The 17,256-nt window shown below is 33.3% G+C and overlaps 1 protein-coding gene across 1 annotated transcript in view; it reads right to left on the bottom strand.

Moving 5' to 3' along the window:
- LOC129802983 (E3 ubiquitin-protein ligase MYLIP) overlaps positions 1-11,369 on the bottom strand; it is a 30,642-nt gene extending 19,273 nt beyond the window's left edge. The window contains exon 1 of the mRNA XM_055849251.1: positions 10,883-11,369. Within this exon, the coding sequence (XP_055705226.1) occupies positions 10,883-10,972 (90 nt within the window). The 5' untranslated portion in view covers positions 10,973-11,369. The remainder of the gene's footprint in view (positions 1-10,882) is intronic.
- Positions 11,370-17,256: the final 5,887 nt, after the last annotated feature.

Genomic DNA, 17,256 nt, shown 5'->3' with positions numbered 1-17,256 from the left:
TCTTATAATTTAGAAAATAAACCGTGGTGTCACATAAAAGATTAATATTAATATTAAGAAAAACCTGAAAGAGAGGTATATATTATACAAAATTTCAAATGGAAAATCACGTGTGTTAGAAAGAGTACACTCTAGTGGAGTAATACGACGAGTAAGATATTACTGTTCGTATTGTTTTCTGAATTGTATTACAGGCAATTCTAGCAATTTTCCATGCGTGCCAACTGTGATTCGGTCAGTTTTCGAGTGAAATGCGAAAGAGAGGCATGATAAAAACACTTGCTATCTCTTTTTGACATTCCCGCAGTTCAGAAAGTATTAATCTTAATATTAATCTTATATGTGACATGGTCATGAGGATACAATCACCAAAACTTGAAAAATCTTTCAAGCATCGCACACACTCTGGCTTCGAACACTTCATATTATTCCCATATTTCTTTAATTAATCTTATATGAATAGAATATTTTAATATCTAGTCTGAAGTCACACATTTCTTTAAAAAAAATTGCAGCTTCATTAAAGAAATGCAGGAAAAAATGAAATGTTCGAAGATAGAGCATGTACGAAGCATGAAAGACTTGTCCTACTTGCAGGTTATTCAGACTTTCAGGGTTAACTAAGGAATACCTTAGTAATTCTGCGAATTAACTTTAGGTCTAAAGATGGTAAAAGATCATTATTAAGTCAGTAGGGGAATTCTGTAATTTTCGTGGCATTGTCACGCGTGAGTTCGAAACCTGACAATGCCAATCGAGCTTTTTTTGTCATGTCATATGAGTTCGAAAATGCAATTCATTGATTTTTTAATCAAATCCCTTTACTTGATGATTTTATGAAAATACAATACGTCTTGGTTGATCTGTTTAACAAAATTCATTGTCATTTGAATTGCCAGAAATCTCAAATATGTGACTTCTGACAATGCCACGTAAGCTGAATTAGTAAAGTCACGGTTACAGAATCGCATTTTCGAAAAAGCTCTCCTGAGATTCGAACCCAATTTGCCATATGACGTTGCCAGAGCGCTACAGAATTCCCCTCCAGGAGGTACCAAAAGAAAATCTGGTCTCATCAATAGACCACGCGCCCTACTAGTAGGGGGTGTACTTGTTAAAAAAGCCAAGTATTTAAATTTTGATTAAGTCTTGCAGTCTTACTTCAGAAAAGTTATACGACATTATCATTGAAGTTATAAATAATTGTGTAATGATGAGTTTATCTATCTAGTAGTTCTTGGACATTGCTTTTTTTTTTAAAGTTTTTTATGTAAAAAAACACTCACTTCTCCAAACAGTCTTTAGCTCGGAAGTATCTTTCTTCCTCTTTCAATTCTATCTGAACTCTGGACTATTCTCAAAGCAAATATAACAATGATACTGTAACAAATAACATACAGCCTGCAAAGGGGCATTTCCATCGTTTATTCCTGGACTTCCTGGAGGCTGGAATCAGCGCTAAGACGGCGATGGACGCATGGGAGGGGGGATTTTTAAATTTCTAAGATTTAGCTGTGAATACTTTCTTTCAATTATAATTGTTGCTACCGGGCTCTCTCTTTTGATCTTTTGAGATTGGAACAAATTTAAATTAGCTTGATTTTAGCCAATTGGTTCCATAGAAGACCAATAAGTGACACTATCAGTGTACTTGAGACAGAAACTCTCTATTATTCAGTAGTATTCTGGTTAAAAGTTATAAAATATTGTCTCGACTGAAGTATATCATTAAGGTGAAACTCTGAATCGGTTCACTAGACTTAAGTCTGGTTTATAAGGAAAATTCTGGTAGAATGTTAGCTTAGATCCTAGCAATCCTGATTTTTTTTTTTTTGATTTAAAGCATAAAATATTATAAAAATATATCAGAGAGAGTAAATTAAATCTAGATCTATCCATCTCGCTCGCACTTAGAGAGTTACCAAAACATTTTACAAAACAAAAAATATTGTACGCACGGCATTACTCATCACTGCAAATCAAAAAAATAACAATAAAGTCTTATTTAAATTTAGTTCAGAGATCAAAACAACTTTTATGAGTACATCGCTTTTAAATTTACTTTAAAAGGAAAACGAACCCGTACTTCAGATGACGAATATTCAATTTAAAAAAAAAATATAATTAAAATTGACTGAGAAAAAAGTGCTACTTGTTGCTGCACTTTTTCTGCCCACCACTGTACATTCATTTCAACTTGAACACTCTTCCAAGTATTGTATGAAGAAATTTGCTGTACTTTGTACTTTGGACTTGTACCACAGCTCGAATGGACTTTGGACTCATGCCTGAACACTATAACTCACATTGACTGACTTGCCACTTGGTATTATTACTACTTTTCGTCAATAGTGACTTGGGACGGAGAGAAAGACATAACCGAGGAGAACGTCTACGGCTGCAAATCCAAAGGCAGAAAAACCCTGAATCACACACCAAAATCCACATCATAATCACCGGATGAGTGTGTGAAATTTTTTTTGCCGCCAAAAAATAAACTGATTGCCTGCAGCATAAGAGGCGCCATTTAACCTTAGCCCCCACGGTAGAGAGCCAGAAAACTGCATTATTTATTATTTTTAAATATGAGCACATGTGTGTTGATTTCATCATGAAACAAAAATTGCAATTAAACCAGCTGATGGCTCTTCCATGGCAACTGCAGCACGTAACTAAAATTACCCAAAGCTGATCGTCCTTCAGTAAAAAGTGAATTATCAGTGAGATCAACAACATCTGAGAGCAATAATAGAACTATGAAGCAGATGAAACTCATGCTCCCTTTTTATAAATCCCAATCAAAATATATAGACAGTAATAAACCTAGATCCACTTCTTATAGATAAGATTCTTAATGTGAATCAACTTGAACTACCAGTAAATTACATTTTAAATTTTATTGAATAGGAGAAGTAGTTTATCAGATTTTTTAGAATAATCTTTGTGTATAAATCCAATCTTCACAATAAAAACCGAAAACTTAATGACCTCTATCTACGAAAACAGTCATCAAAAACGTTTTTTTGCAACTACAACGCTTGTAATATTATACTCTTCCTAATTACAAATGTTTTACAAAATTGTTACATTTTTAACAAACTCATTTAAAACTTTTTTTCTTATCAAAATAAAATCGATTAAAATCAGGTATATGAGTTTCTAAAAGGTTTATAACCCTGTTATGGATAAATTTAATTATTTACACCGGGTAAAAGGATAAGAAAAACCCAAAATGAATTTGAAGTTTCCCGTTGACATGCTCCGAAATCGCTGGTAAATGCATTAAAAAAATCCTTTTTGGCAACATTAAAAACGTTAAATTCATATAAGTTCAATTATTGTCATAAAGAATATTCATATTTCTATAAAGATTTGTCGAAGATAAAAGAGTTAATAAAAAGCAGCGTTGCATTGAAATTTGTGCACCAATATCAAGCGTCAAATAGATGTCATTGAAATGTAAATTACACAGAAAAAATCGTAACTGTCTGTGTTTCTGAATTCCCACACAGTTTGTAAAAGTTTGTACTTTGTTACAAACTATGTTCGGAAATTGATCACTTGACTTGATCACTTACAAACTGTTCGTAAATGTTCGTGAACATAAAGAAGTGTTCGTAAATTTTTTTCATTTGTTTGTAAAATTTTACCACAGAAAGAAACATGTACAAATGCTTGTAAAAGAACAAAAATTCTCATTGAGTGATCATGTTACGAACAATATTTGTGACAAAAGTACAAACTTTTACAAATTTTTTAGTAGGTTATACGATTCAGTATCATTTCGTAAGTCCTCTGCGGCAATTCACAAACATTTACGGACAATTTTACGATTTTTTTCTATGTATAGGGAGATAAGTGTTACGAACGGTTAATTTTATAAATGTCACTATAGTTTCCACTATGTTTGTCTATCCCAACGAACACAGCTAGATAAAAAAACAGCGTTTTCAGCATGTTTTTACTGAATCAATCAGCAAAAATATGTTTACCGGTCAGCAGTTCTTGAACAAAAAGTGTTAACTAAATGAATGGAAATGGCACTGTCTCGCGAGAGTCGTTTAAGCTTAGCAGAATTCTGCTGAAAATTCATATGTTTTTAGCTGAATTAAATTCGTGTTCGCTGTGGTAGGACGTTTTTAATGTTACACGAGTTTAAACGAGTTCATGCCTGACTTATGCAAAAACATTTAAGTCAAAATATTCTACGTTCAGCTCTTCGACATCGGATTACAGTAGAGTTCCTCAAATTTGAACATTTAGGGGGTGTAGGTAGATGATATTTCTCACTCCTCAAATTTGAACAATATTTTCAAAAACGTGACGGAATTCATATGAAATTCACTTTCCGTAAATTAAGATAAATAACTTAGAAAATATCAATGTAATTTATTGTGAAATGAATGGAATTTGTTGCGGAAGTTAATATAATACGATAATAATGAGAAAACACCAGAGAAAAATAGTTCTAATTCAGACTCCCCGCAAAAATTTCTTCACATAATCTCAAATTTTGCGTTTTGAACTCAACCGTCGCGTCGTTCAAATTTGAGGAGTTCAAATTTGAGGAACTCAACTGTATTCAGATTGAAAATGACAGATAAAAACCCAAAAAGGGGAATTCTTAAATTCCTCGACTGTTTGACAGCTGTCATCCAAATGTCATAAAGCCCAGATATCGAAGAAGTAAGTATATGCAGAAAGTAACGAATGATCAAAATCGGTTTATCAGCGATCTAGATTTTAGTGCTCGAACTCCACGGAGAGAGCAGTATATATAATCCCTCTATTTTGAGTTATATATATACATTTCGACTCCTTACCGCCCAAGTCGTATTGTGGTAGAATTTTGGAAATCTGAAGTTTCGAGTTTTTTGGCGTCACGCTGTTTGTCCGTCTGTCCGTTCGGCTGTCATCAGCTTTAGAGGCCAAACGGTTAGAGATAGCGACTTGGGACCTTCGGGGGACCCCCATAAGTCGATCCAAAGATCGTTAACATGCTCCTCATTTTTCCCCCACCCCTCCCATTCCCTTCCAAAACCATGTTTTTTTGGGATTGCTCAAAAACGCGTCGTGCGTTTTTTTCATTTTTGGATATGTTTTAGAGATTATCCAGGTGGACATTTCATCCTTAGACGAAAATACCGTTGAATCAGTCCTAATAGCGGTTTTTCAAGCTCAAAGATTAAAAAGACACTAGAGAGCGCATTTATCAAGCGAATAGGGCCATGTTTGGGTTCGTTGGAAAGGTCTTGGAATTTCCGACAAGACTAAACCGGTTCCAATCAGTTTTGAATCGGTAATGAACCGGTTCATAACCGATAAATAATTTTTACACGATATTCAATTAAATTACTCCTGAGGTCTATTTTGGGAGATATTTTGAGTGATTTATAAGGCGGTTCAAATCGGTTGTGAACCAGTAATGAACCGGTTATTTACCGATAAGTAATTTTTGTTCGAATATAATTTTTATTACTCTTTAAACTATTTTGTGGAATCAATTGACTGACTTATGAATCAATTCAAATCGGTTGAGTACTGGTAAACGGTAAATTATACGAAAGTACTTTTGAGCTATAGCATCTAAGTCATGAGTTCGAGCATTTCGCAAAGCCTGGGACGCTTTGCCATCCCTTTTTTTTACATTATGTTAGAGCTTTTGAGTTTCTGATTCAAACTTCCAATATTCTAAAATAAAAATCTCACTCTAGATAATCAAAGAATTGTAAGAAACACTTTGATAAAGTTTGAGATCAATCAGAAGACAAGAAATTTAGTCAAGATTTTAATAGACGAAGATTACTGAATCACATTTAATAACAAACACAGGCGTTATATTTATAAATGCAACATTTCCCACAGGCGCTGCTTGTGGTCAAAAGTCCAGAGATTATTGACTCATTCAAGCAATTTTCAATCTTGATGCTCGTGCAATTGATTTTCCCCGCAAACAATCAGTATTTCTCACGCAATGAAATTGCACGAGGCAAGTGGAAGCATTTTGTTACAAGAACCTTGAAATTAAATGTAATTTTTCCCGATCTCAAAAACTATTCAACTTTTATAATTTGTTTTATTGTCTATTATTTCTCTCAATAATGGAGCAAAGAAATATACAACAGAGAGAGAGAATAGTAGAAAGCTCGCATAAGAACGGACAAAATTGTGATTGCCCGTGATAAATAACCTTTAGTTGACCATCTTCTCTGATCACTCATTCAGCACGTGCTGATCACCACTAATACAACACAAGAAGTAAACACACCAAGTATTATGCCTCAACCACATGCACAAAAAAAGCCGCACGACATTATATTGGTCATCCACCATGAGTATCTCGATGAAAGGATGCTCTCACAGCAACGAGCAACATAGATACTAAACATCAGTGAAAAGAGGCGAAAATATTATTAAGATATTCACCAATTTCTTTTTATCTAATTCTGGGGCCAACTGTGCCAAAACTACGCATCAGAAATAGGAGAAGAGAAAAAATGGCATAAAGAGACTCCAATTCTCAAGGACAGAGTTTCAGCGAAAAAAAAATTTACAAACCAAACTCAACTTCTCTCTAAAAAAAATACAGAGTGCCAATAAAATTCACGAATGTTCATAAAAGTAATAATAAATTACTATAACTTAATCTATTTTTGAACAGGAATTGTTTTCATGTTCAAAAACATTGTTTCTGCAAAACTTTGTTTTATCGGCGTATCGGTATTTCCAAACATAGAAATAAAACAAAGTAAATTAATAAAAGAAAATGACAATAGACTAATTTGGAAGAAGTATTTTAAAAACAAACCAAACTTTATGAATCATCGGGATCAGTAATTAAAATACAATAGTTTTTTTAAAAAAAATAATAAGTTTACACTATCGAAGTAGGTCAATCTTCCCAGTATACACTATCGAGATTATCCCAATTTATTATCAAATGACTAAAACTCTATTGATATTTTCAATAACGAATCTGGTAACTTTACGGTCAGACTGTGCTTTGTGTACAAATTCATCATTTAGCAGACTTTGATGAATTCTTGCAGACATCACCGCAACAATATAGTCACCTCAAAATCTATCTAATTAGATTAACCATAATTTTTCAGTGTTGAAAAAGTTCCAATTGCTTGCATCATCCCGCACAAGAGACTCAAATATTTTCGTGACAAATAAATTAAAAAGTCAAGTGATTAATATCTAAACTCAATTCCCAGCGACAGATCATTAAAGATAAAATGCACCATAGCCACGATATGTTCACGTGATTGATTGCATGGTCATTGCCAATGAATGAGGAATCATAGATTCTATCCATTTTAAATGTGATATGGAATTAATATGGAGAAATATGTTAATTGGTTCCTATACACCATTCAATGCATTTCATAAATGGTAATATAAGATGGCATTTTCCATGCTTTCCCGCAGAGTCTCTCTAAATTGCTAACATATCTCATTAAATTAACTCCTTATTGGGAATAGAAATTCTATGGTAACAGTGTGGGATTTTATAGGAAATAGATGATGTAAGGTGTTTTTTGTCAGTAAATTCAGTATCCAATAGAAAGAATATTTTTCGCAGCAATTTTTACTAGTCCTTACTAAACCCTTTACTAATCGAAATTACAAAATAACTCAATGAATGTCTAAGCAATTTTCACAGTAAATAGCTTCGAAATTTCTTCCTACATGAACATACATCACTTCCTCTAAGGAAATGTCGAAGAAATTAAGTCGATTTAAGGTAATTACACATGTGCAGGTTACGTAATTATAATATTAAAGCTACATTACAGAAAGTACACTGCATAATTTTCTGTTCATCTCACAGCACGAGACGAGTTAAATCAAAATTGGTAAACTACACAGACGAACTAAAAAAAACTATATTTCCAGACATTAGGGTAGAATATCCACTTATAGCTAATTGTTCGACTTTCAAAATATGACTTCTACTGCTCGATAAAGATTTTTAATTTTAAAGTATCAAACAACTTTAAAACCATAAGTCAGAAAACAACAAACTTTTGAGACGAGTTTATTAAATATTAAGCAACGAAATGATCACGAAACCGTAAACTCCAAGCTCTTTCAGTTGCCTTCTATTCCACTTAGTACTTTACTGTTCTCAAGTGCTTCTGCATTATCGACTTTTCACTGTGTTGGTTCCTGTTTCTATAGTTTTTCCTAGATCTCGCCGTATAACCACCAAACAGTCGTGACAAGAAGCAATATAAAGAAAAGTCGATAATGCAGAAGCACTTGAGAACAGTAAAGTGCTAAAAAACATGTTCATTTTTCATAGGAATAGCACCATTATTGTACGGATAATGGTGCTATTCCTATGAAAAATGAACATATTTTTAATCCCTTTACTGTTCTCGAGTGCTTCTATAATCGACTTTTCCTGTGTTGGTTCCTGTCGCGACTGTTCGGTGGTTTTTGAACACAGCGAGAACTGAAGAAAACAGAGCCAACGGCCGCAGCGATTCCACTGGATTTCCAGCAGCCTTTTCTGCCATGTCCGCTGATTTTACCGCTAAAAATCCGGGTGAAGTTCCCTTGATTTTACCGCTCAAAATCCGCGTAAACTTCCGAGATGGAATTTGACGCTAAATTTCTTCCTAGTGAACTTTATTTCCACGAAATTCTCCGCGGAGTTTTCCATGCAACGGCCTTAGAAGCTTCTATGGTTTAATATTACGGAATTCCACGACTTTTCCAGTGGATTTTTTTAAATGATTTTTTTCAAAATAGTTCCTAAAATTGAATAAAAATGACGTGGAATTTTCATGAAGAATTACCACAAATAAAAAAACAAAAAAACATCCACAAATAATGGAGGATCAGTGCCAATTGGAAACTTGGAACTTGGAGAGTATTCATCTATCAGACGAACACTCAGTTGTTCTACTTTTGAATTGAAAATATTGCTACCATATCGTTCATTTGAGTATGTCTAGCTCGCAAGAATTATAGCGTTAGGGCAAAAAATAAATGCGGAATTTTCGCGTTTACTTCCATGGAGTCTTGGCCGGAAAGATTTCAGAAAATATACTCGGAATATTCAATGCAATTGATTCAATTTCCATGGAATGCTCTTATAGATAATTGCAAGAAAATACTTTGGATTTTTTTTTTCAAGGAAATCCACGCGAAAAAACTGATAACTCCGCAGAATGTCAAGAGGAATATTAGCGTTTATATCCCCGGAAGCTCACGCGGAAAAATAGGAGATAAATTCCATGGATTTTTCTGTTACTGTGAAACTTTGCGGCCGATCGGCTACAGGGAGTCGAGACAGGAACCAACACAAGGAAAAGCTGATAATGTAGAAGTACTTGAGAATAAAAGTGCTATAAGAAAATGTTCATTTTTCACTGGAATAGCACCATAACTCTTTACATTTTAAATTTTACTACAAGAACGATCCCACCAGTGAGTGCATATAAATGATAGTAATTTGTTAATGTAAATGATATAAGTACTTCCGCCGATTGATTTAGAACGCTGGTCACCAATGCTGCGACGGCGGCGGACGCATGGTACGGGGGTTATTCGAAGTTGAATAAATTATACAGGGGTCCATCAAGCCTATTAAAAAGTCAAGCTGTTTTTTAATTTTCCTTGTAAAAATTTTGGGAATTTTGCACCGCGATTTAAACAAATTTGCTCGTAGTTCTTGTATTATTTCGGCGAACATTATAAAATATGTATTTTTAGATAGCTTTTAATGGACGATTTCGAAATATATCAGACTGATAAGCCAATTCTCTTTAGGAAAAAATTTGCCAATAGTCTTCACTGCGTCTATGCAAAAACGTATGGAAAAATGAAATGTCTAGAGGCCCCTGAAATTATTATTATTATTGTAAGTCCTATGTGTAAGCCTTATACCGGCTTCAGACTGGAGGTTTAGCCCAGTTCCCAAAGGCCTCAAAAATCTTAATAACCAACAATTTTGTTAATTTTTCAAAATCTAATGGCAAATTTTCCCTTAATATTCAATCCAAAGCAACAATTTCCTCAAAAATCTTGCCTGATAAGGAATTAGAAGATTTCAGCCATATGGCTAAGCCTCAGGTCTAAAGCCCGTATTACTTTTACTCGACACGAGGTGTAATCCATACGAAATGTTTACAAGTGTATTGCTTTCATAATAACTAACATCTAATGCATTTGAAAGGGAACACTGTTATGTAGTAATGAGAATTTTTGTATTTTACGACCGGAGTCTTTTTTGACATCCAGACCGTTCGGGAAGGTTAGAGAGGATTAGAATGTTAGTAACATAGAATAGAGAGTGGAGTTAATTCCTTCCGCTACTGGGAATCGAACCCTAATTACTTTTTGTATGAGTTCCCCGGATTGATGAGTTAACTCTTAAAACCATGAAGGCTTAATCATGTATTGCTTTCATAACATTAACATGTAAGGTATATGAAAGGATACACTATAATGTAAATGTAAAGCATAGGTATGCCTGTCAAACAGCCTATTCGAAATTTTCACTTTAAGGTTATAATTCATGTGAGCAACACAACTGTTTCCCTACAAAGGTTGAACCTGTATATTACTTTTTAACTTTTTAATTGAAACCTATTCAAATGATGATGAATACGTATGACTCCTGTAACTTTTCCGGATCGACGTCAATTTTGTGAATATCTATTCTCTAAAAAAATATCCTAGTGGCCAAAAACAGTCAATAAGTGGATACTTATCCCTACGGGCACAAGATGAACCCGGTATAAGTATGAAAACCCGTCATTAAGTTGCAATTCCATAATTGTTTATTTTGCGTTCGAAAAGTACGTGATATGTAAATTGCTGTAAAGTGTGTAAATTAAGTAAGGAGTATTTAGACTGTATTTACCTTTTCCAGACACTCTTGAGCTATCGCCTTTTGGTCGATGTCAACACAGAGTGTTGTAGTACCATTTGGCATATTCACGAGAATCTTCATTTTGAAGTTCTGTAGCTCTGGACCAGTGTCTCTAATCACAATTTAATTTTACTATCAGATAAATATCTTTCAAAAAAACTACTACCGACAAGTCTAAAAGTGTATTATAAAACACTTTTTTATCATTCTTTCCGGTTTCTTTGTCTCCACAACTCTTTTTCTCCTCTTCTGGTCTCTTCTTTCAAAACTCTTCTCGCGCACGGTATTCACTTTCTCTTGGGAGAGGGTACAATCAATATTGCCAATATTGATTAAAAGGCAACACACACTTTGTGCAAAACGTCTCCCAAATAACAGAATTGTAAATCAATTGTAAATTGTGGCACTATGGGATGAATTTTTAACGTCTTGTCCCATCGAAAGACACAACTAAAATGATGGTAAAATGACAACATTGCTATTGATATGCCAAAATACACAAACACATATGCAATTACTTCACGTACTAGTCACATTTGTGCCTCAATCCACGGTTCATGTAATGAATAAGTTAACATTTATTTTTTTTCTCTCACTAGCACAATCGGGAGATGTCGCTGTTCTAAGGTGGATATTTTAGGCGTTATTGCATTTGTAAAAATTATGAACGTTGATGAAAGGGGATTTATATATTTACCAAACTTACCCCAATTCTAAGATAAAGAAGCCTAAAGATTTAAGTTAAAGCGTTAACTTTGACACTAAAATCTTTTGTGTCGAAACCATTCGAAATCGAATTTCGAGTAAGAGGAATTTTGGATAAAATAGCCTTTAGCGCCCCAAAAGAAATTTGATTATTCAAGATGTCAAAACAAGACGTTTCAGTTTTAATGGTGCATAAAGTTCCGATTTATTGCACAGGAAGATACTCATAGATTTCCCAGTTTCAAATTTTTTTCTGGCAAAAAATGAGCAATTCAGGTCAATTAATTTGGAGTGGCAAGTAATTCAAACAAGAAGTGGCTGTAGATAAGTGACGAGGTCAATTTATGGTTCCAGGAGCTTCATCTGAACCGAAGAAAAGAAAGAAGGGCTAACACACTTTTCAGCCAAAAGGAGTGCTTGGTCAATTTTGTCTAGGAACACACAGATACTCTGGACGCATTAAGTGACAGATATGATTCCCTTTGGTCAAATTTCACGGAAAAATTGAATTCTATGGGGCCACCCGAGAGGAACACCGCAAAAACATTATGTAAATGATCAACTACATCACTCTCCAGAAAAATATACATCTTTGAGATAAATTAAACTCACCTTTTAGATTACACACCTGTTGAACAATTGACAATCTCAAATTGAACTGGACTTAAAAGTTTAAAAGGTCCAATCGAGCAGCTTTTCTCTCTCTCTTCTTTTTATGTTTTGGCTGTCAGACTCAATCAGGTCCATATAGCCATTTCGCTCACTCTTATTTACATACGAGTTCCATCTGTTTTTTTCTTTTTTTTTCCCATATGTTTGTTCCTCTCATCTCTCCTTATCATTTTTCTTTTTGCTCCATCACAAATCCTTTTTTGCTCCCTTATCTTTTTTCATACTTCCTTCTTGATATTTTTGCGTTCAGTTTGTAGCTTTCAAGGACGGTGAAAAACTGTTTTCCAATTATTCACCGGACGCGCTTCGATCAAGGATCGAACCGAGGGCCTCTGCGTCACAAAGCCAACACTTTGCCTCCTTTGCCTATTGAGCTACCGAGACCCCTCGAGCAGCTTTTAAAGGCGATTTATAGACGTTTGACATCTTTAAGTCTGTAAAACTTTAGCGTAGAATTCGAAATTTACAGTGTTAACCCTTTAAGGACGATTGGAACACCGGTGTCCCATAAAGAAAATAATTTTTCCTATATACCTAAAGTTGTTTTTTTCTTATGTTTGTACATAATTGTAAAGTAGAAGGTTGAAGGAACCTAGAATATTTTTTGCAAGTCTCTATCTATTTGTTATGTAGTAAATATTTAAGCTCAAAAAATGGCGAATTTTTAAATTCTCAAATTCATAATTGATTTTATTTATTTTTTATACTTCCAATTTTTTTTAAGCAAAACTCTTTTGGAAAAAACACTACAATACTCATACGTCATATTTTTCAATAAAGTGAAAAATATTATTCATTAGTATTGTCAGAAAAATTACTTTAATTTTTGGGCCATTTTTGTCCCTATCGTTCACAGAAGCACAAAATAAAGCGAATCAGACTCTGTTGGACTTTCCAAGGTTAGATGAAAGATTTATCACTGATTATGTTTCTCAGTTTAATTTTTATTGTTGATTTTCAGTCCGTAAAAAGTCTCTCGTCGTTAAAGGGTAAAAAGGTTTAAATTTTAAATAAATTTGACACTTTAAAATTCAAGATTTTTATCAGAGAATACGAATCGACCATTAAAGGACGATTTAAAGATTTAAGACTTAAAGATTTATCTCAGAATTGGGAAGTTAGTAAACATTAAAAAAAAAATCTAAGTTAATTTTTTGGAGAAAATAATCGTGCCTAGAAAGTTCTATCTATTTGAACCTACAAGATGAGGTCTGATGTGTTTTATTTACCTCCAAAATTCAACTTACTATCGAATTTGCACATGATGTCCACATTATCAATAATTGGAAGTATTTAAAGTTGTTGTAAGCGTTGCGAAAAGTCCGAGTCGCTTATGAAAAATCTCAACTGCGACACATTGTACAATGTCGATGCAAAGGAACAATTTGTAAGAGATATATCAACGAAGATCATTCTAGAATAGAACATACATCCATATCTTCTCCCCTATTTCCATAAAGACATGTCGTCTTAGTATTCTTCTTTACAACTTAAATTTTTGCACATAAATCGCATTTCAAAGAGTCAAAATGCACCATTTCGCCAAAAATTTCTCACATTAGAAGCCAGAGGTCATAAAGAAAAACTAGAGTTGCAAAAATCTTGTATCAAAAATTTTTGTAATAGCGTCACTTATAATTGTGTCGCTCAGAGCAAAAGTGATCTATTTTAATAGAGAAATTCATATACGATAGGTCCCTTTAGCTCTCTTTGTCTCAATTGTGGCCTCTACACATTATGAAAAATTTGCGTCAAAATTGAGCATTTTGATACAATTTGACCAAATTACTTCAAAAAGCTAAATTTTGATGAAAATTTTCATTCGTCAAAAGTTTATTAAAATCAAAGGCTTATCTTCATTTTACTGACCGAATTCTACAAAGAAATAATGTGACGTTGGTTGTTCGTTTATCTGTCCGTCTGTCATTAGAGCTAGAGATCAAACATTTAGACATAGATATCTGGGAACTTCAGGAGACCTCCCCCCATAAATTGACAAATGGATCGATAACATATGCCTTATTTTCCCCCAAGCCTCCCCTTTCCACTCCAAAACCATGACTTTAGGGAATGTTATAGAATGTTAGAGAAAATGTTATAGAAAATACCTAGGCGGACATTTCGTCTATAAACAAAAATACCGTTGAATCATTTCTAATAACGGTTTTTCAAGATAAAAATTTCAAAAGTCTCTAGAGATCGTATTTCTCAGCTTAATAGAATCATGTTTGGACACGATGGAAAGGTCTTGGAATTCCTGACAAACCTGAAGTGGATTCTATCGTTTATGAACCGGGAATTAACCGATAATAAAAATGAACCGATTTCTGAACCGAGAAAAATCCGAATGAATGCGAAATTAAATTACATAACTCATAAAGTAATTTGGGCAATGTTTTGTGTGATTATGAATCGGTTTAATTCGTTTGTGATCCGGGAATGAACTGGGTATGAACCGATAAGTAATTTTTATGCGAAAATCAATTCTAACACTCTCAAAACTTTTTTGGAGGATCTTTTGAGTAATTTTGAGTAATCTTTTGAGTAAATGAATTGGTTCAAATCGTTTGAGAACTGGTAAAAGGTAATTGATGAGAAAATACTTTAGAAGTATAGCATCAAAGTCACGAGTTAGAGCATCTCGCAAAGCATGATAAGCTTTGTCAGCCCTTTTTTTATTTATTTGTACAAAACATAATGTATTATTTTTGAAATTTTGTGTGTGGAAACCTTCCTGAAATTCATTAACTTGAAAGCATATGGGCTCTATCAGTCAACAATTTCCATTTATTAAATAAATTTTTCCTACTTCTGGAAGCTCTGATTTAAAGCAAAAGAAGGACTTGACCATTTTATAGTCAATATTTAAAAATTCTTATAAAGTAACGGTTCTATTACCATTAGAAAATAATAATATCTATTCGAATTTCCGGTTTGATACTTTCCTGTGCCCAATCATTGTTATTTTATAAAATTTAATATTTTTAAGAAATAATTTTAAATAAATTTTATAGGCAAATATTGTCGAGATTCAGCCTGAGTCTATTTTGGCCTTTACTCTACTTTCTTTCTTTTTTATCAATGCGAAATTCATCAATTAGGACAGAATGGGGTAATTTTGAATACACTGAGAAAAAAAGAGGGTGCGATTAACTTTTTTCTTCATAACTTTAACACTTTTTAGGTGTTAAAATATATCAACATTTTTTAATGTTAATTTTACACATTTTTAAGGGTAAAATGAACATTAAAAAGGGTAACTTTAACCCCTAATACACATAAAAAGGATAATATTTACACCGATTTTGGATTAATACTGCAGAGTAAAATTAACATTTCCAGAATGTTATTTTAACTTTTTCGGATTTCTCTGTGTTCACTGAGAAAAAAGAGGGTGCGATTAACCTTTTTTCCTCGAAACTTTAACACTTTTAGGTGTAAAAATATATTAACATTGTTTTATGTTAATTTTACACATTTTTAAGGGTAAAATGAACATTAAAAAGGGTAACTTTAACCCCTGATACACCTAAAAAGGGTAATATTTACACCGATTTTGGATCAATACTGCAGGGTAAAATTAACATTTCCGGAATGTTATTTTCACTTTTTCGGATATCTCTCTGTGTGGGAATCTAGTTTCGAATTGCGAAATTTCCTCAATGTTTCAGATGAGTAAAAGAAAAACCCCACGAAGAAGTGCTCTTCTTTTCTTCTTTTTCATGGTCTTATCTCTTTTTCTCCCCATCTGAAACAGTGAAGAACTTTTAAAATTCAAAATCAGATTCTGTTAAAAATTACCTAATTGTAATCTAGATTTAGAGTTACTAAAAAAACCACTAGCAAGTTTTTGCGGGTTTCAATTACATCTCAAAAAATTTAATTTCAAGAGTCAATTTTAAATCGATTCATTCATTCATTCATTTTCAACCGCTTATCCCTATTGGGGTCGCGGGCCCATGACATCCAATCTAGCATCCAATCTAAATCGATCGAATTTAAAAAAAAAAACTGATCGAACATTTGAAATTACTTGAGATTCTTTAATTCTGAAAGGGCTTTCTCGCACTTTGAAAATATTTCGTAAAATCCGAGAATATTACAAAAAATGATTTAACTCTGATTTAAGGAGTTTAATCAACTCCTTGAGACTCTACTTTTAAACAAAACCCTTTTCATCACTACTAAAGCTTTTTAAACGCTCTGATTGATAAGAGTAAGCTTCTCTAAACTTACCCCACAAGTATTCATACTTTAAATACTTAATAATGCCATTGTTACATTCCTATAGATAGCGACCAAGCTCAAGTACTTATCATGGAGGTGGAGCAAGAGCTTTCAGAAAAAATTTCCAATTAAATGACAAAATTATAAATGTACTCAAAATAATAACATTACTCCAAATGAAGTTGCTATGGAGCTTTTCAAAAAGTGAAATTCTTCATGCTTTCACCTAAAAATTTTCCAAAGATTATCAATTAATTTGTTTTCAATGAATGCCCCAACGATAAGAAATCGTAGAGTGTTTGGTGAGAATAAAATCATGAATTTATTAAAATAAACTTTCACCCTTGAGCACATTTTTTGCCATTTAACTTCTTGATTCATTATGTGGATGAAATATTTTGTGTTGAATTGTGAAATTTAAAGCAAGATAGAAAAAAATCATCGTATGATTTTTTCCCCTCATCTCTAATTTTATTTTCTTTTTTGAGACATGGAATCGTCAGTCGGTCAGATGACTGTTGATTGACCAATCCTGGACGAAGAGGTGATCATGTGAAAGAAATCTTGTCATGTGTTTCCAACGGACGAATTAATTGTCCCGAGCTAAGGAGACATGTTTTTTTTTTGGGGTTGATGCCATTCACCAAGTAACTCACCAAATGCTTCAAATTAATGAAGATTGCATTATAAATTTAGCAGATATGAGCAAAAGTTAGATGAGAATGACTTTCTTTAATGCACTTTCAATGAGAAGTACTAGG

The sequence above is a fragment of the Phlebotomus papatasi genome, chromosome 2 (assembly GCF_024763615.1).
Source record: "Phlebotomus papatasi isolate M1 chromosome 2, Ppap_2.1, whole genome shotgun sequence".
NCBI lineage: Eukaryota > Metazoa > Arthropoda > Insecta > Diptera > Psychodidae > Phlebotomus > Phlebotomus papatasi.
The sequence above is the reverse complement of the archived record's forward strand: the minus strand, read 5'-3'. Positions and strand labels throughout refer to the sequence as shown.